The sequence below is a fragment of the Salvia splendens genome, chromosome 5 (genome assembly GCF_004379255.2).
Source record: "Salvia splendens isolate huo1 chromosome 5, SspV2, whole genome shotgun sequence".
In the NCBI taxonomy this organism is placed as follows: Eukaryota; Viridiplantae; Streptophyta; class Magnoliopsida; order Lamiales; family Lamiaceae; genus Salvia; species Salvia splendens.
In genome coordinates, this window is record NC_056036.1 from 179,132 (window position 1) to 198,507 (window position 19,376).

Here is a 19,376-nt window from a genome sequence, read left to right on the forward strand (position 1 = left end):
CGTGACAAATAATCCGTATTTTTATTTTAGTCCATCTGCGAATAGGAGTCCAAGTTCACGTTTACTATTTTAACAAGGTTCCGCGTTCCAATAACTCATCTCACTCACATTTTATTTAAAATTAATAGAGAAAATCGCGTTTATAGGGGAGTTTGCCTTTAAAATAACGTAAATGTATCCATTTTGTTATCTCTTCCATATATGGGAAAAACGCCACCCACATTGGCGTGTTTATAAGTGAAGACGCCACCCTCATTGGCGTTTTACAATTTAGATCTGTATGTCGTCGTATTTCATGTAAGTATATGTACGTTGAAACACGCCGACGGGGTTGGCGAGTTACATAAAAAACGCCACAGCCGTCTGCGTGTTTTTAGCTTAAAAACGCCACATACGTTGGCGTGTTAATACCTAAAGACTCCTTTGGAGTTGGCATATTCACTACAAACACGCCTACCCCGTCGGCGTGTTTGGCTGGAACCAGATATCAGTGGGAACTTTCCCTCCCCCAAATGTGAAAAACCCTCCCCAAGGCGAAAACTCCTTAAGGAAACCTTTGCTTGGGTCGACCCGGTGGTCGATTTGAGCGTGAAGATTTCGATTTTGGCTCATTCTTCCAAACATTAGTCTTCCTATTCGGTTAGTATGTCTAATTTTTGACTCATTCTTCCAAACATTAGTCTACCAATATTTGATGGATTGTTATGATAGTATATATTGTAGTGAAATTTATATAATTATTTGATGGATTGTTATGGTATTATATGTTGTAGTATATCTAATTTTTTACCAATATTTGATAGATTGTTATGATAGTATATATTGCAGTGTACTTAATATAAATTGTTTGACCAATTTTTGGCTCACTCTACATAATGATGAATGTGAAAATAAAACATATTTATTTGTGTTTTACATTATTGCAGATAGTATGACGTGGTGTGTCAATTTATATTGGGGTGGAAAGATAATTCTCGGACCAGTTATTTCATATGATCCTCCTTTTGCAAAAGGATTCATTATGTTGGATGAAAGTATTTCGTACGATAAGCTTGTGGAAACAATTTGTGAAAGGATGAGGATAAGCATATTTGAAAACAAAGTTCAAATAGTATGGAAACGTAATATATTCTATGGATCTTCAGTCACGTTTATAGGTATGTTACTAGAAGAAGTATGCATGCCACTAATGTTTAGTGAGAGTATGGCTACAGGAGGTCAAATTGAATTATATGTCGAGTATTCGGCAATTACTCAACAAAATAGTCATCATCTCATAAGTTATGATGTTGGTACGTCAACGAGAGGCCAATAACCATGTTTCGCTGAAACACAAGATTTTGATGTTGGTACGTCTACGAGAGGCCAAGAACCATGTTTCACTGCAACACAAGATTTTGATTTTGGAGGCGTGCATATAGGGGACAATGACAATTTTGATGTGGTTGAGGACATAATAGGTCCTGATAAAGCCGACTTTCTTGATCCACAATCACCTTATAATTTTGAAGATGTCGACCCGGATAGTACAGACTCAGATGGTGATCCGTCGGATGATGAACAATTTGTTGCTTCAAGACCATCCATTCCAGTTGGAGAAACAGCAGTTGAAGAAACAGTGGTTGGAGAAACAACAGTTGGAGGAAGAGCAGTACAAGGAAGAGTAGTTCCACAGTTCCCACAACGTTCTGTAAGTAGGGAGTCTAGAGGGAGGAGTATCTTGAACAACAACGTTCTCTAGGTCCATCCCAAAAAAATCATCCCGCACAGACGACCGCGGTGGAGAAGCGTGGACATCACTGAGGCCAATATCTTCTCCTGTACCACCGGTGTGGCTGACAGAATGACGGCCTCGAACTGCAGATCTAGGTGGAGGTGGATCCATAAAATTGTCATCGGAGTCATTTACGAACTGAGATGACGACTCTCCGCAGGCAGTTTTCTTCTTGGTTCGTCGTTTTCCCTTTTGTCTCACGGGCATGTCCATGTCCAGCGCAGAGCGCTGGGAAGGACGGTAGTCCATCAGCTCAGCCTCCCCAGATATCTGCAGCCCATCTTCAACCATCCTTGAAATGGTTACCAAAGCTGGATGTTCTGTCATATCTTGGCCACTTAGAAAGTGGCGTATGTTGTGAAGCGTCTCCGCCTACAATTTTCAAAGTTAATTACATATCACCATATGAATTTAAATAATTAATAGTTTTTTCAATTTACCGTGAAGTTATGAGAAAATGCCGTTTCATGGAAACCCTCTTCAGCATGCACGCCAGGTTTGGTTAAATACACCACAATTATTTGGCAAAACCAATTCATATATTCATCGGTTGCAATAGGCTTCATAGTGTACTCCAGATCAGTCCACACCAAGTTGTGCCTATTGTCCCACTCTTGTATATGATGGGCGTGGTAATCAACCCAATTCCGGCCAGCTTTTTCACGACGATCCTGTTTCGTAAAATCAGAACCGTGGAACTGGTTAACGAGTGGGACATACGGTTGGACAATCCCAAATTGTCGCAACACTCGTTGTGGCAAGTGTGGCTCAACCATATTCCAACAAATAAGAGTTATTATCGACGTCCATATAGGACGACCGTTAACACAACATTCAGGCAAGGTCCGCTGGACATAAGGCCTCCAAATAAACTACATGTGAAACAAATTTAATCAAAATAAATTCAATCAAAAACAACAAATAAAAAACAATTTAAGTTATATAAATTACTTGGTTGCCGTGCATTCTGGAGAACTGATCTCGGAAGTTCTCAATGCAATGCCCGGGTGCTTTGATATATGACGCCGGCCCATTCCATCTAAAAAATTTAAATTATGAGCGAATAACACGGAAATTGATGAAATTATGCTTAGAAAATGAATTAGTGAACAACTTACGCGAATGCACATGGTGTGTAGTCCCTATGCTCGGGATTTAGCATCCTCGGTCTAATATTTGGGATTCTCTCCCAAGCCCACAGCTGTAACAAAGTTAAAGCTCCCCCAACATCGGTCCTCCTACCAACGGCAGCTTCACATAAATTGTGGTACAAGCAAGCAAGCGTCGCACCACCCCAGCTATAGTTAGAACACCGTTCTACATCCATGAAAATTTCACGTAGAAGAACGGAATTTTATTTGCGGAGACGTTGGGGATCATCAGACCACCAAGTAATAGCATGCAACAAATACGAGCACGCTGAACATATATGTAGTGGTCGTGATCATCACTCAGCTCAATCCTCAATTGATTTGATAAGCTTGTCTGCTTCCAAACCATTTCTTTCAACTCAGATGCGTCTGGTACAAATCCTAGATAATCCAGACACAGTTGCTTCCAATATCCCACATCCTTCGTGGGGATGTAACCCGTCACAGCTTCTCCGTCAACTTTGAGGCCCCATAAGACCTCCACGTCTTCCAATGTCACAGTCGCTTCACCGACTGGAAAATGAAACGTGTGAGTCTCTGGCCTCCAGCGTTCAATCAAAGCGGTGATAAGATGGTGGTCAATGTCCTTTGGTTGACCACACCTCAATATACCGCCGAACCCCATCTGGTCCACTACTGCCAAAACATGGGGATGTATGGGAACATCCCAAATGATTCCTTCATATCTTCGGCATCGGACGTCTTCTGATGGAACTCCTGCCCATATATTATTAGAGATGTGTTGTCTCTGAAGATACAATACAGAAGGATCCGCATGACCACATAAGAGCCGACGGCGAGAAGTTGAAGATGATGCCATAATTTACCTACACACCATTCACAATTCAAATTAAACAATAAACAAACCTAAACAATTTCAATAATTATATACAATTTAATCCAATATCACAAAATGGAACATAAATATCAAATAATGCACAAAGAGCCAAATTCACCTACACAACATTGTACAAAATCATAACACAATTCACCTATACAACATTAACAATTCAAACTAAACAATATACATCACCCTAACACAATTTCAATAATTTGTCACTAGGGTTTAAGTTTATAAGTCAAATAAAACCCAAATAAACCAAAACCCACATAAACCAAATAAATTTGCCCAATTTTTAAGCTATAACAATACTAGGGTTTAGGTTTATAATCAAATTTATACTCTAACTAAACACCAATATCTCAACTATCTCAACAATACATAAATTCACTTAAACCCAAACAATGCAACATCAATTTACAACCTAAATAGACCTAAATAACAACGATATTCAACTACTCTAATATTGTAAAAAATAAGCATACTAACCGGAAAAATTTTCAAATACGGGGAAGAATAGCACCGATTGATGGAGGGAGAGCCAAATCACCGATTTCGGGGATGAGAGGTTGGGAGAATCGCGATTTGAGGAGGAGAAGATGAAAAGGGCGACGACAAGTTGATATGTTTGCTGTATGTTTCGCGTTTGGGGGAGGAATACTGATATACAGTTTCTGACTTAACACACCAATACCGTTGGCGTTTCTACTGAAACACGCCAATTTAATTGGCGTGTCTAATGAAAAACGCCATTAGGGAAGGCGTGTTTAACTTGAACCACGCGTTTAACGTCGGTGCTCTCTATATTGAAACACACCACTTCTATAGGCGTGTCTAATGAAACACGCCATTACGTAAGGCGTGTTTAACTTAAACCACACGTTTAACGTCGGTGCTCTCTATATTGAAACACGCCAGTGGAGACGGCGTTTTTATCCCAAACACGCCAACTAGCTTGGCGTGTTTTAGCAAATACTGTATTTCGATAAAATACAGAGACATACGGATCTAAATTGTAAAACGCCAATGCGGGTGACGTCTTCACTTATAAACACGCCAATGTGGGTGGCGTTTTTCCCATATATGGAAGAGATAACAAAATGGGTACATTTACGTTATTTTAAAGGCAAACTCCTCTATAAACGTGATTTTCTCAAACTAATATATATGGTTGTTTTATATACCAAACTAATTTTAAACGCTAAACATCAAACACATCATTATAAAACAACGCGGAGTTCATTACAATTTTATTTGTAGTTCATTATAGGGAATTCAAATATTTAAAAACAATGACATCATCTAGCATAATATAATGATCTGAAGTTCATTATAAGTTTGTTATTAGTTCATTATAATGAACTCCGGGTTGTCTTATAATGATGTTGTTCGGCGTTTAAGGTTTAAGACTGGTTTGGTATTGATCACAGTCCATATATATACACATATATATAGGTATATATAAATATAAAAAGTACGACTTATATTTCACTAACTTTTTTCATCTATTTTTTCTTACCATTTTTTAAAACAATGAGACTCCTAATGACAGACAGGTGGAGTATTTAAAAATATAATATTAAAATATTAAATTTTAAAAAAAATTGGTACGTGAGTACAGAGCACCACTGATGTGATTTCTCTATAGCGGGGAATCCCATAAAACTACCCCTCATCCCGGAATAGGAGTCCTATTTAGTTATGACACCGATTTTAAGAAATGTAAAGAAAAGTGAGTTGAATAAGTTAGTGGAATATGCGTTTACTTCTATATATTAGTTTTATAACAAAATATGAATGGAATAAGTTAGTGGAATATGGAGCCTACTTAGGGCATCCACAGTGGGGCGCCCTAAAGCCCGTCCTATGCCCCGCCACGTCAGCATTTTATTCTCCTGCTCTTCTACCTGTAGTGGGGCACCCTAAGGAGCGCCCTATAGGTTTTACTATTGTTTTGTTAATTAATTTAAATGTTTTCAAATATATAAATGCAAGCTAATTAAAAACACAACGATTAAATAGAAACAACAAATAATACATTAATTAAAAAAAGTTACAATGGTTATAAATAAAAAAATTGACTATTCTACAAAAGCCCCAACTTCCGGCGCAACTCATCGATAAACCCATGGAGGTATTCGGCTCAGGTCGGATCCGTACACTTCATAAGGGCGTTGTGCCTATCCAACAACGTCTGCGCCATCGAGGCCGTTGCCCAATCCGAGTAGGCAATTGTTGCCGGGGTCGGGGTCGGGGTCAGGATCGGCGATGGGGGCGACGGCCGAGGAGGATGTCGCCTTCGCCTTTCCCTTGTTCTTCGCAGCCTTGACACCGCCGGGAGGATATCGGTGTGCCGGGAACTCTCTTCCTCCGTGCATGTCCGGTTGAGGTCCACCGGACGAGTTCCGATTTCACTGGTCGTGTAACCACCAGTGTCGGTGGTCTTCGTCCTCTTTGTCGCACCGGTGTGCAGAATCTCGCCTTTGAACTTCTGCTTGTCCCTCAAGAACGCCCAGATGCTGAAATGCTTGAAGTCCCTCTAGCACTTCTCGTACTCCGCCGCGAACATGTTGACTTGCTTCTTCACCTGATCCCAGTGCTTGTGGAGCTGCTCCCTTTGGCGCTTGTACGCGCTCGGCGGCTTCGCCTCATTGTAGCGCTTGGCGATGCACTCCAAGTACACGAGCTGCTTTTGGTTGTTCGCGAATATTGTCATCGAACGACCGATATTCGCCAGGTTGTGTACTCGGCCACTGTGCACCATCTCCAAATATCGGGCTACCAGGACTTGAATATCCACTGAAATCCATTTTATAGCGTAATTTGAGAGTTGAAAAGTGAATCGAAAAGTTACAAATGAAATTTGAGGATGAGGTATTTATATAAACAAAAATTTCGAATTTAAAAAAAAAAAACTAAAACGCGTTGCATCGTCCGCGTCGCCCACAGTGGGCGGACGATGGCACGGACGATGCCCTATCGTCCGCGCTTCGTCCGCGGACTAAGCTTAGGGCGCTGACGACGCATCGTCCGTCGTCTGCACACCCACAGTGGCGGACATCAGGCGCGCTATCGCCCGCCCCATTGTGGAAGCTCTTACTATTTATGATAAAAGTGCATCGGGGTGCACTATCGTCCGCCCCATTATGGATGCTCTTACTACTTATTATAAAAGTGAAATATGACTCTTATTAGTATATACTGTAACCTCATATCACAATAAATTTAAATTGTAACATTGCATTTTTTGACAAATTAATTAATAAATCCTGGGTTGATGCAATACTTTTTTTCCTGATATAAATTCTTTCATATCTTAATATCTTATGGTTCTTATGGTTCATAAGTCATATATTTAAACACTTGTTTAGCTAATTCTGTAGACTAAGTCTTTCTTTATGTCACACATTTAAAAAAAATCGAACCTTTTTCTACGCAAAAAATTGAAATTCCGTTTTTCTATTAGGGACAAAAAATGGAATTCTATTTTTGTATAGTGAAAAATGGAATTATTTTGTAACAAGCATTTCTCGTTGGTGAAAACGACGGCGTATCGGATGTTGAACAATTGGAGCAGTTTGTATTTTCGTTGCCTTCAAGACCACGTTGAAGTTGATTTCCTCATAGCTGAAGAAGGAACAGCATTTTCAATTCAAAACCTAAACACAGAACAAGCAATTCCCCAAAATTGGTTGGAGTCCAATCTCATTTTCATCCGAAAGAGTAGTGATTGAATAAATCAAATCAATAGTTAGTATTATTGATATTGATTTAGTCTTCATGGCTGACGATTCGAAGAAATCTGAATCCGAAGTGAAACTCGAACCGGAAGAATGTACCGCAGCCGAGGCACACAAGGTATCTCCAGTGAGAGATACCTCCGGCGGATGGGGTGGATGGGGATTTTCTCTTTCGTATCTCTCGGATCTTCAGAAAGCTGCTACTGAAGCGGCTGAAGAGATATCACGCAATGTCTGTGTTTTTGCGATCGGAAACCAATACTTTCTTTCAATTTTCTCTTTTAAGTTATACTGCATTCGTTTTGGTTAGGTATGTGTTTTTCTTGCTTATATGTGAAATGTGGATAATGGTTATGATTTGGTTGAAAGTGTAGTTTGTGTGAGATTGATTTGCTTGAATCGGTGAAAGTATTTAGGTTTACTATTTGTTTCTCCGTCGTTTGGGAAATTTGTTCGAGATGAGAAGTTATCTGTGGGTGTTCATTAGATAATATGTTCAATTGGCTCGAAATTTTATCAGTCACATGCTCATTTTAATTACGTTTGCTGAGCTTGTACATTAGTACTAGTATATATTTATGATTGGATTGCTTCTTCTTTAAGGTTTTAATTTGTGAAAATATGGATATGCCGTAAATTGGACTGGACTAGCCCAAGGGTAAAGACTAAAGAATAATATAGGAGATGATCGTTGCGTTGGAATGGCTTCAAGGATAGAATCTTGCAGTTTGAAGGAGAATCCAATCCACTTGGGAAGTAAATGTAGAGTGTAAAATGTTCTTTTAGAATGCAGGACTGTGAGCTCTCTGAGACATTAATAGGAAGCATTTTCATTTGAGTTGGGGAGGCAGTTGAAGAAATTGGGTCGGACCTTGATCACAAACTTCTACTATAAAACTGAGGAATACTAGTATACCGCTAAGCTATGAGGGTTATGGTCAAGAAAAGTATTTTTTATATAAAACTACTTTTTCCTTCCATTTTTACTTGTATAGCAGTAATTCTGACACACAATGCATACCCTCTTTTAAGTTGCATTATTGACTCTGACTCTCCAGACAGTTGATACTTGATACGACTTCTCATTGGCTTTTGTTTGGTTGAATGCCATTGTAAATGTAGGCAGTTGAAGCTGCCAGGACAGCAGCTCAGAGCATTTCAGATGCAGTGGATGAAAATTCAGAATCTTCCAAGGAGGATAATACAGAAGCGTCAGCAGCGGAAGAGGAAACTGATGATGAACGTGATAAGCAGCGGAAAGAAGCTCTGGATAAACTAGAGAAAGCCAGTGAAGACTCCTTCTTTAGCCAAGTGGGTCATGTGAAATATATATGTATACATATACATATCGATATATAAATTTTATTTGACCTTTTTCTGTTTCTTGCCTTGTAACCTTCATTTCCTTTCTCTTAAGTTTTAACATGACATGACCATCAAATCAAGGATTCAAGATCCTATATGACTTTCTCTTAAGTATTGCTAGAATGCATCCATTTACTGTTTGCAAAAGCTAGCTCTGATATTTCATACTCCCTCCGTTCCCCAAAAAAATAAATTAGTTTTACCATTTTGGTCGTCCCCCAAAATTAGACAAAGTCCAAATATGGAAAGTCTTCTATAAATATTAATCTTACACATCATTTATAATGTGGACCCCACAATCCACTAACACTCCTTCCACTACCTTCTCTCTCTCTCTCTTACTTTTTCCATCTCTTTCTTACTTTACCAATTGTACATTATAACACGTGCCATTTACAAAGTTGTCTATTTTTTAAGGACTGAGGGAGTATACAATTAATTGTGTTCTGTAAATGCAGGGTTTGAAGGCTATTGATACATCTGTGGAAACCTTTGCCTCGGGAGCTTGGAAAGCTCTTGGAACTGCATGGAAAGGGTGAGCAACTCTAGCTTACAAGCACATCACGACAGTGTGAAATTCTTTTGACATGGTTGCCCATTTTATATGTGGAATGCTTTTGAATCAGTGCTAGTCTTTGGTTCATTTGAGGTTCTTTTATCTACATGCTTTATTATTTGCTTGATACAGCACAATGAAATTATGGAGTACTACTAGTCGCTGACCCCTTGGTCATTTTTCATATCTCCTAGGATTGAGAACTCAGCTACAAATATAGCTGATTCAGTTCAACATAGCAAGCTACCTGGCTCTATTGGTCCAGTTGCACCATCTTTATTAGAGGTTTGTCTAGCATCTTGTTACCTTCTAAAACTCCAGAGTTTTGTCTGTTTTATCACTTTTGCTTACTATGTTAATGCAGACTGGAAAAGCTTTTACAGCTAAGGGCATGCATGTGCTAGAGCAAGTAGGAAAAGATACCATGGATCTTTTAATTTCAGAAACTGGGATCCTAGTTGACAAGAAATCTGATGGTAATGACGATGAAGATCAATTGTTTGAAGAAATTTCATTTGATAGGTGCTTCTATATTTATGGAGGTCCAGAACAGTTGGAGGTATATCCTCTAGCTCTTAAATATCCATCTGTAACAAATTTAGCTCAAATTAATGCGTGTATAATCTTTCCTGTAGGAATTGGAGGCACTATCCAACCACTACGCATTGTTATACAACCGAAGAAAGGCTAAACTATCTTTGGAAGAAAAATCTGTTTATGATGGGAAGTTGAAAGAAGTCCAAAGCATATTTGATTTAGGTTCTGAACTTGATGGCAGTGTTACATATTCAGAAAAAGGAAAGAAAAAAGAGGCTGGAAATGAAGACAGCATGAATGAATTGAAAAAATTGCATGATTCCAGTGTTCGCAAGGCTGCTGAATTGGCTGCAGGGTAAAATCCTTTTAACATTATCTATTACATTTAGTAGGAGTATCATCTTATTTTCTCTTTTAGGTTTAAAACATGCCATATTATGGCATAGAACTTAGGGTTGAGGCCGTCTGCCAATATGTTTGTTTCTATTATTGTGATGATATGATACCCCCCTCATACAGTGTCAAAAATGAACTTGTTTCTTTTCCTTATTCATTTCAGTAATCATTAGAGTTAAAAGGACTCCTAATTATTTGTCTCCATCATGAATTTCAACACGCTAAGAAATTCTTGATGTTGCAGTGAATATATGGACTGCCTTGCTAATTAGGGCAAGAATGTGTTGGGGGAGAAGTGTAGTAAAGAGTCAAGATATGCAGTCGCATTTAGGTGTAGGTAGTTGAGGAGAGTTAGGTTTGGCTGTCTAGTTCTTGGTGATCTATATGAAAAATATAGATGGACATGTATCAATACATTTAATACCAATTTAATTTATTAAATATCTATGTATGTGGCTATTTTGTTACTACGATTTTATTAATTCTTGGACTTGAACATGAAACATGACATTCTAATATTTTGCAGTTTTGCAAGTGCTTTGGCTGGACTGGCTCCAAACGATATCGTTCATAGAACTTCTGGAAGGCTCGATACTATTCACTCAGAGGGTGTTCATGTACGCATATGAGTTTTTTTTTATCACTGATTTAGCTGCTCTAGGGTGTAGTCCACTGAATGGTTAAAAAGTTCATTTTGTATTTTTTGATACTTCATTAAGCCCTTGTGCTCGTCTTTACAGAGGCTTTCTGAAATTTGCTGTTTTGCGGTAACTCAACTTCTGATGCTTGGGAAGTCCATCATATCCGAAGCAAACAAACTGGAGGATCAAGAGATTGAGGTGAAGATTGATTGGCCTGAGGATTTTGTCGAAAGAGCTAAGATTATCAGATCAAAGGCACAATCAGTGACAGAAAATATGGAAGCAGTCTATAATGGTTTCATTACTGGTAAAATATTAACTTACTAGTATTATTTCATAAAACGGTCTATTTATTTATACTGTTCTGCTCAGGCATATCAGACATAGCAGAATCGTATTCAGCAGCCATGAGAAATTCTTCTTCTGCTGAGTCGCAAGGTCTTCCTCAGAAGTCGATTGAGGAAAAGGCGATTTTGATCACAGAAAATCTCCGAACTGATCACAGCACAGGTCTGAGTAAAATGCAGGAAGGACTTCAGTATCTGAGCTACTTGGTTATCTCTACTTCAATGCCTGCTGCTGCTTGAAAGTTGCAGAGCTTGTATTTGTAAATAGTCTCTGAATCTTTAGTTCGATTTGCCCTGCGCTGCTCCATTATTACTTGGGTTTTGCATGTATGTTCTTACTGCTGTCGGGAGGCTATCTGTTTTATTAAAGGGGAGAATGGCACTCAATGACGTTTCTAGTCCATTTTTATTGCAAAATCGCCACCCAAGTAGTGCTAAACATAAATATAACTAATGCAAATCATGGGAGCAAAAGACAAAAAAAATTTGAGCATCACAAAAATAGTTAGTGTTATATGGCAACTGGCAAGGGTGCAAACTGTTATGTATTTGCAAATTGCAGGATGCTGGAAGACAATGAATGTTATACTAAATGGGACATTATTTTGGAATATTTGCCTGTCATGCTTATCATTTGATGATAGTTGCAAATAACATAACTTTGTCGAATGAACTTTTATGATTTGTACTTTGTAACAAATTAATAATAATGTATTAATGTACTTATTTGGAGTTTCTTAATTAGTACCCCATTGCATTTTTCCTTGTTTTATGGAGTAATTGGGTTTTTCATTGACAAAATGACTGAAAGTGTTGGCCCAATAAGGCCCAGTGTCAGAACTCTTCATATTGAGATGGATTTAGTATTACTTTTTCTTTGTCATACATATATGAACAAATGTATATCAAGTGCCTGCTGTAAATTCTTCAAAATTAATTTTATTAATTTGTGCTTCTGTATGAAATGATTTTCAAATTCATCCACAACTAAGTATTAATTCTATAAAAATACTTAACTCCAGCACTTAAGACAGTGGTAAGGTTGAAACACGGCAAACAAAGTAGTGGTAGTTGATTTGGAAATCATCATCAAACTACAAAATGCCATATGTAGAGAATATAACAAACTTTCTTTGCTTGCAGACCTAAATGCAATGATGAGCTGGAAACAAAGCATCCATGTTCTAACAGAAACATCCAATCACATAGCATACACTATTTCTCCACTGCTATCGATGTCAAGATCAGGATCGCTTTCAAGATCCTCGTCCATGTCATCATCAATGTCGAGGCTTCCCGTGAGATACTGGTTAAGATTGTTGGTTCCAGCAGGTGGGATGGTAGCCTCAGTTATTATCTGCATAATCTCACTATCACTCTGCATAGGTTGTTCTGGTTCTTCAAACTGATTGTTTTCCATGTTGTTGTCCATCAAATCCGAAGGCAGGTTCTTTAGAAACCACTCGTGGTTCTTGATCTCTGGGATTGAAATCCTCTGTCGAAGCAAACTTACATTATGAAAAGGATGATATTCAAGATTGTGAAGATGATTGACTACCGACCTTTGCAGGGTCTGCCACGAAGATCCTTGAGATCAGATGACGACATTCTGGGGATATATGAACGTAGTCTGGGATGGTGTACTGGACATTCAAGATTCTCTGCCAAACACGCCAATGCCCCGATGAGGAAAGGACAAGACACAAAGGGAGTTAGGATGCACTATCACTAGGTACCTGTATAGTCTTTCTAAAGTTCTTGGGTTCCTCAGGGTCCTCGAATGGATATGCACCAACCAACATTACATATAGAGTTACTCCACAAGACCAGACGTCTGCAATCTATAAACAACACATAAAATATCACATTAGTGATTAGTTATCTTACTTTGCACAATATAACATTAGTTTGTAATGTATTGACTTCTCTCTGTGCTCAACTACCTTCCTCTTAGAGCAACCGGTCATGGCATAATGTAGTTTATTTCCTCTTTGGGAATCTTTCTAAGTTCTTCTAGACCAATCTCCAGATCTTAGTGGAACTACTTACTACCTAACTGATTTCTTTATTTCACTTAGTCAACTCTATCTTGAAAGTATGTTTAGACAAATAAGAGACTTTCCTCTTTTGCTACCCTTTGGCTGTTTCTGGGGAACATAACACTTGTTTATAGGCTATAGCTATGGAATAATGGGAAAAGGAAAGTTTTAAGCTTCAGTTTGCATAAACTAAACTACTCACCTTTCCGTCATATTCCTTTTTGAGCAACACTTCAGGGGCAATATATGCAGGGGTACCGACTGTCGACTTTGGTTGTGAATGAAGCACAGACGACTAAAACAAGCAAGCAATGTCCCAACATTCGATAACAACTTAAAGAAACGGGGCATAAGTTATAGAAAAGTGATCAAAGAAGCACAAGTGGATACCTTTGAGTAGCCAAAATCACAAATTTTGAGCCGAGGAGCCGGGCTTCCATCGAGCAACGTATTCTCCAACTTTAAATCACGGTGGCAAATTTGCTTCATACACGAGTACATAATAAGTAAAACAGTTGAGAAATATGGGGTGTAGTTTAGGAAGGGGAAAACACAGAAAAGACAGATTGATCACAAATACCATAGCATGACAGTAGCTGACCCCTGATATTAGTTGCTGGAAGAAAAACCTTGCCTAAATACCAAAAAGAGATTGATTACAACTTAGAGTTTCCCAACAAATACAAAAATGTGATGTCGTATATAAGAAGCTAAGGTACCTCGTCCTCACTGAATCGCCCTGCGTTGCATATACGTTCGAAAAGTTCTCCTCCAGATGCATACTCCATCACAATGGCTAAATGTGTCGGCGTCAGTATAACCTAAAATACAAATTTATGCAGAGAGATAGTATTATCATGATGAAGCAAGGATCAAGAAATAGATACCAGTACCTCTTTGAATCTGACGATATTTGGGTGTCTGAGAGACCTATGGTTGATGATTTCTCTCTGCACATTTTCATCAATCTACAGCATGAACAAAAGAGTTAGACAACAATTTGTGATAAAAAAAAAGAAACATCATCTACTGTGATACAAAAACTCAATCTTGATAAAAAAAAATTGATCAAATAAAAGCTAAATAAAATCATCCTCTTCCTCTCATTCCACAAGCATTTAATTATTAAAAAAATTAAAAAAAAAAAGTTACCTTCTCCCCCCTCTCGATGTACTTAACAGCAACAAGCTCTCCCGTCTGGCGATCCCTCATGAGCCGGGCGACTCCGAAATTACCCGACCCGATATCCCTAACCAGCTCATACCTGTCGCTATCGTGCATGATCGGCATGTCCATATCCCCAAATTAAGCACGATCGCCGCAATCATGCAGCTCCCATTAACCCCAGTAAAATAAGCCCCAAAACGGAAAGAAAAAAAGGGGGGGGAGAAGAAGCGACGTGGCGAGAGGTGAATCACGGAAGGACGAGTTGAGGTGAGTAAAGATAGAGATAGGTGTGCAGCATGCCCTCGTGAACAAGCTCACACCTCACGACCAATAATTTGACCATAACCTCCTTTTTTGTATCGGATTTCCATGATCGTAGTGCGTCGCTTTATTGGCGTTACAATAAAGTGGAATCAGTTGAGAGACAGACCCAGACCCAGACCCAGACCCACACCCAGATATGCGTGAATCAATGTGTCTGTAGAGAGAGACGGATCTCGTGAAGTGAAACTGCTTTTTAGTTTCTGCAAAAATGACTTCTCTTCTTAATCTGCCCTTTTTTCCAAGGCGTTTGCATTTTTTATGACATGTGTGATGAGCTGGTTGGGCCGCAGTCGATCACTCTTGGTTGGGCTAGTTTCACTTTCATTAAACATAAATGAATTTATTTATGATAATTTACTGCATGGATATAGTCCGTTTCACAAGCATATAATGGGCGGGCCTACACTATGGAAACCCAGTTAATAGGGAATAGTATAAATTTGAATGGATATTGAATTTATGAATGTGTAAAAACTCTTTTTACTATAACTTGCTCTAAGTAGTCGAGAACTCTTTTAAATTTAAATACTATGTTATATCTATACAAATTATAAGGGCCTCCAAACTCTATAGTTGCTCAGATTCTTCATCGCGTGTGGAGATGAGGATAAACTTGGTTCGAAGAAGGTAATGCACTATGATTTGAGATGGATTAGGAGAAATAGGGATAATACTGTGTGAATCCTAATTTAAATATAAATATATTACTACTATAGTATATTAGTGAAACAAACAGTTAGTACTAAAAATTGACCACCCTATGCAAGTATAGTATAGAATAACATGCATTATGTATCCAATCAAAAATATCACGCTAATATCTAGTTATTTAAATATTGAGAGATCATATGTCAATTGTAAATGTTAGGACGTGGAAAGGTAAGCCAAAAAAATCTACATTTTCTGATAAGATGGAGTAATTAATATTCTTATTATGAATTGTGGATTATTAATTGCACCATAGCATCTATAATTAACTATAGTGGAATTATGGCTGACAAATCGTGTAGGTTGAGTCGTTATCGTGTCAACCCATTATCGACCCAACTCAATCGTGTCCCAAACCAACCCAACTCAACCTGAAATCATCGGGTTCTTATCGTGTTCCAACCCAACGGGTTCGTGCGTGTTATCGTGTACCCAAAAAAAAGTCAACTCTATGTTAATGATAGTAAGTTAGCTTGACACGACACAATCACAACTAAAACATGATGTTATTATACGATTTAAACATGATATTACACGATAAAATAAAAAACTACCAAATTAAAACAATTATTTTCTTAATCAAAATAATAAAATTAAAGTATAGTAATATTAAATCTAAATAATAAAATTAAATAATTAAAAAAATTATTTTTTAATAAAATAAAAGCATAATATTTTCTTAAAATTTATAAAAAATTAATTATTATTTTTTAATTAATAAAATTAAAGTATAGTATTTTTTTAATTAATTAATTAAAATTAAAGTATAGTATTTTTAATTAATTAATATTAAAGTATGATATTTTAATCAACAAAAATAACTAAAATTAAAGTTCAATAATTTTTTAATTAATAAAAAATAATTAATTTTTTTTCTTAACGTATAACTCAAACCCAACCCAAACACGACCCGACCCGACCCAACCTGTTATCTTCGGGTTCTTATTGGGTCGATCCTATAAGGACCTAAATCCTAAACGTGCGTGTTCGTGTCGTGTTAATTTCATGCAGATCTGTGTCGTGTTATCGTGTCGTATAAAAAATTGTCAGCCCTAAATGGAATCGCCTATTATTTTGTATTTATATTCCAAGATTCTTAGAAAATTCTTCACCATAGAAATTAAAGAAATGCAAAGAATATAGTACATATGTGAGGACTAGAAAACGACTTTTTGAATACGTATAAATTCTATATCTACACACATCCTGATATTTGTCAAAACTCGGCGTTGTTTAACAGAATCTTCATCTTTCAACCCTTCATTTCTATACTCTCTCAAATTACTTCTCCTTCAGTCACACTGATTAGGAAATACTACTACTATTTACTAAATCCACTGGAAAAAGGAGAAATCTGTAAGATCTGGTGGGGAAATGGTATCGCTAATCCATCCGGAGCTCGGTCTGGAATCCCGATTTTCAACCAAATCGTGGCTTCCGAAACCAATCGGCAGGTTTCTGGCCGACGTTTCGCAGAATCGCTGCATATCGGATAAGATTTTGCAGCTAGATGGTTTTGTTAATCAGCTGCTAGACGAGATGAAGAAGATCGACGCCTTCAAATGCGAGCTACCTCTTTGCATGCTTATCATCACCGACGGTGCGATCCGTTGATCCCTTTTCTCTGGTTTTATGTTTATTTTCATGATACTATTGTTTTTCTTGATTTTGAATTGAAGATTTAGGTTTTGATGATTTGTTCGATTGCATTTGCAGCAATTATGATAGTTCAGGAGGAGCTATCACTGTGTAAGAATTTAAAATCTGAGCCGGTATTGGAAGAGTTCATTCCTATTAAAACTGATGATAATGATAAAGCTAAGGATAGGAAAGATAAGGAAATTAGCAGCAGAGATAAAAAGAGCTGGATGAGTTGTGTGCAGTTATGGAACTCCGATGATCAAAATGCTGCTGATTACAAAACAAAGGTAATAGTAGTAGTAGTAGTAGTAGAGAACAAGATAGTGCTAATTTGATATATTATTGTCAATGTTAATTCAGGATGCTTTATCTGAGAGTGAGAAGAAGAAGAAGAAGAAAAAAGTAATGAAGGACATGGATGAGTTGCCTCCTGTTCCCAGGCTCTCTCTTTGTACGCCTGGAATCAAGAATTCAATCAATCCTATTGGCAGATCAAGCTCACCTCCTGCCAACTCAAATCTTCAACCAAGCTTCAAGGAGACTGCTAGGAAGCAAAGGAGATGCTGGTCGCCTGATCTGCATAGACAGTTTGTCAATGCCCTGCAGCATCTTGGAGGCCCGCAAGGTCTGAAACTTGCAAACTTACCACTCCATTGAAATGTGTTTGTTAAAGCTTGATTGGGTTTATGATGATTGATGAGAAAAAGTGCTTTTGTGAGTTTTGGTGCAATCAATGTATGTGGCTCTGCATTTAGCAGGACAAAGTTGCTAAACTAATTTGTACTACATGGTTTCTTTGATTTGGTTATTGCTACTATCAATTTGAAATACTCCGCAGTATTGAATTTGAGATAGTGTTATTATCTCTATACAAAATCATTGATCTTGCAAATGATCTTCCTTTGAATAGCCTCCTTGTAATTGTGCCTCATAATTTGATTTCGCTCTATGCTTTACAGCTGCTACTCCCAAGCAGATCAGAGAACATATGCAAGTAGATGGCCTAACCAATGACGAAGTGAAGAGTCATTTACAGGTTTTTTTCTCTCTTATTCTCATATCATTGCAAGACAACATTGATGCCACTGCTTCTTGATGTTGCATTCTTCCCTTTCAGAAGTATCGGCTGCACATGAGAAAAATCGCCAACAAGTCCCCCTTGTGGGCGTCCCAAGAACAATTTGGCGAGCATAGCAACGGCTCCCCTGAAGGCCCTCTTCATTTATCGAGGTGCCCGGAAAGTGACACCCTGGACGATGAAGATGGTGAATGATCAGCAGACTACTCTTATTCATATGGGTGCAATAGTGTATAAATGTCCATGAGTTTTGCAGATACTGAGATATAGTACATGGGAGGGCTTTGATCATAAAAAATAAACTAAAATACACAAAATACGAATCGAATATCATGAGGCAGAGTTGTATCAAATTTTTACAGCATTAGGTTACCCCATCGGCTTTTTCTGAATAGAGAATTTTTAATTATTTGTTCTTTCATTATATCTCAAGAATGTAACGAGGACAATCCAGTTCAATTTCAAATTTTCAATCAACCGTTTGAAAAGGCACCACCATTTTATGTTATTTAAATTAAACAGTAATTACTTGTACTACTATACATATAGATGTGATTTGTGATTCTTGTTTATTAATCTGCTTCGTTAAACTAATCAGTCAGTGGGGATTAGCCCATGTTTGGGGTTTGGAATTTATAAATATCGTCTCTGTTTTTTTAAAAAATATTGCTGTAATATATGACTTTTTTTTCTTTGACTCAATGTTTAATCCACCTGGTCTTGCAACTAAAGGAGATTTTTTGGGAATCCAAGATTTAAAATACTCTTTGAGTAAATTGATTAATATAGTTTACAAATCACAAGTAGACAAAGAGGGGAATCTTGATTTATTCAACTTCAATCAACAGAAAGGTAGGACTAGAATAAAAGTAGAGTGAAAGGAAATAAAAAGCTATTTTGAGATAAAATGAATTTTTCATAGGCATCTTCGTAAAGAGATGTTTTGCAAGCGAAATATATTCACAGATGTATAATATAAATAAGAAAGCAAAGAAATTAATAGTACTCCTATATTAATTATAATAAAGCAATGGAGTGATAACGTAAAATGAATCCAAATATATGTAATGC

At 37.6% G+C, this 19,376-nt stretch overlaps 3 protein-coding genes across 3 annotated transcripts; 2 read left to right on the plus strand and 1 right to left on the minus strand.

Annotated features, from left to right (window-relative positions):
- Positions 1–7,351: 7,351 nt before the first annotated feature.
- Positions 7,352–11,749, plus strand: LOC121803110. Its single transcript, XM_042202814.1, has 9 exons — positions 7,352–7,738; positions 8,629–8,817; positions 9,330–9,406; positions 9,622–9,712; positions 9,792–9,986; positions 10,063–10,319; positions 10,887–10,977; positions 11,101–11,308; positions 11,374–11,749. Exons 1-9 carry the CDS (start codon positions 7,547–7,549, stop codon positions 11,586–11,588), a joined length of 1,515 nt encoding a protein of 504 aa, XP_042058748.1. The 5' UTR covers positions 7,352–7,546; the 3' UTR covers positions 11,589–11,749.
- Positions 11,750–12,385: 636 nt separating this feature from the next.
- On the minus strand, positions 12,386–15,097 carry LOC121804644 (serine/threonine-protein kinase SRK2E). The gene is made up of 9 exons (XM_042204274.1): positions 14,540–15,097; positions 14,281–14,355; positions 14,107–14,208; positions 13,968–14,021; positions 13,778–13,870; positions 13,590–13,682; positions 13,085–13,189; positions 12,911–13,009; positions 12,386–12,843 (listed from the first exon to the last, which is right to left on the minus strand). The coding sequence occupies exons 1-9, from the start codon at positions 14,681–14,683 to the stop codon at positions 12,550–12,552; spliced, it is 1,059 nt and encodes a 352-aa protein (XP_042060208.1). The 5' UTR covers positions 14,684–15,097; the 3' UTR covers positions 12,386–12,549.
- A 1,708-nt stretch (positions 15,098–16,805) lies between these two features.
- LOC121802552 (transcription factor HHO2-like) lies at positions 16,806–18,797 on the plus strand. Its single transcript, XM_042202240.1, has 5 exons — positions 16,806–17,186; positions 17,303–17,514; positions 17,588–17,852; positions 18,187–18,263; positions 18,345–18,797. The coding sequence occupies exons 1-5, from the start codon at positions 16,961–16,963 to the stop codon at positions 18,498–18,500; spliced, it is 936 nt and encodes a 311-aa protein (XP_042058174.1). The 5' UTR covers positions 16,806–16,960; the 3' UTR covers positions 18,501–18,797.
- The last annotated feature ends 579 nt before the right edge of the window (positions 18,798–19,376 follow it).

Excerpts from the sequence above, each read along its gene's own strand:
- LOC121803110 (XM_042202814.1), top strand. The coding sequence starts at position 7,547 with ATGGCTGACGATTCGAAGAAATCTGAATCCGAAGTGAAACTCGAACCG. Across the intron at positions 9,713-9,791 it reads TTGCACCATCTTTATTAGAG|ACTGGAAAAGCTTTTACAGC; the intron begins GTTTGTCTAGCA and ends ATGTTAATGCAG. Across the intron at positions 11,309-11,373 it reads CTATAATGGTTTCATTACTG|GCATATCAGACATAGCAGAA; the intron begins GTAAAATATTAA and ends TGTTCTGCTCAG.
- LOC121804644 (XM_042204274.1), bottom strand. The coding sequence starts at position 14,683 with ATGGACATGCCGATCATGCACGATAGCGACAGGTATGAGCTGGTTAGG. Across the intron at positions 14,209-14,280 it reads ATATCGTCAGATTCAAAGAG|GTTATACTGACGCCGACACA; the intron begins GTACTGGTATCT and ends TTTGTATTTTAG. Across the intron at positions 14,022-14,106 it reads GGCGATTCAGTGAGGACGAG|GCAAGGTTTTTCTTCCAGCA; the intron begins GTACCTTAGCTT and ends TTTGGTATTTAG.
- LOC121802552 (XM_042202240.1), top strand. The coding sequence starts at position 16,961 with ATGGTATCGCTAATCCATCCGGAGCTCGGTCTGGAATCCCGATTTTCA. Across the intron at positions 17,187-17,302 it reads CATGCTTATCATCACCGACG|CAATTATGATAGTTCAGGAG; the intron begins GTGCGATCCGTT and ends TTGCATTTGCAG. Across the intron at positions 17,853-18,186 it reads GCATCTTGGAGGCCCGCAAG|CTGCTACTCCCAAGCAGATC; the intron begins GTCTGAAACTTG and ends TATGCTTTACAG.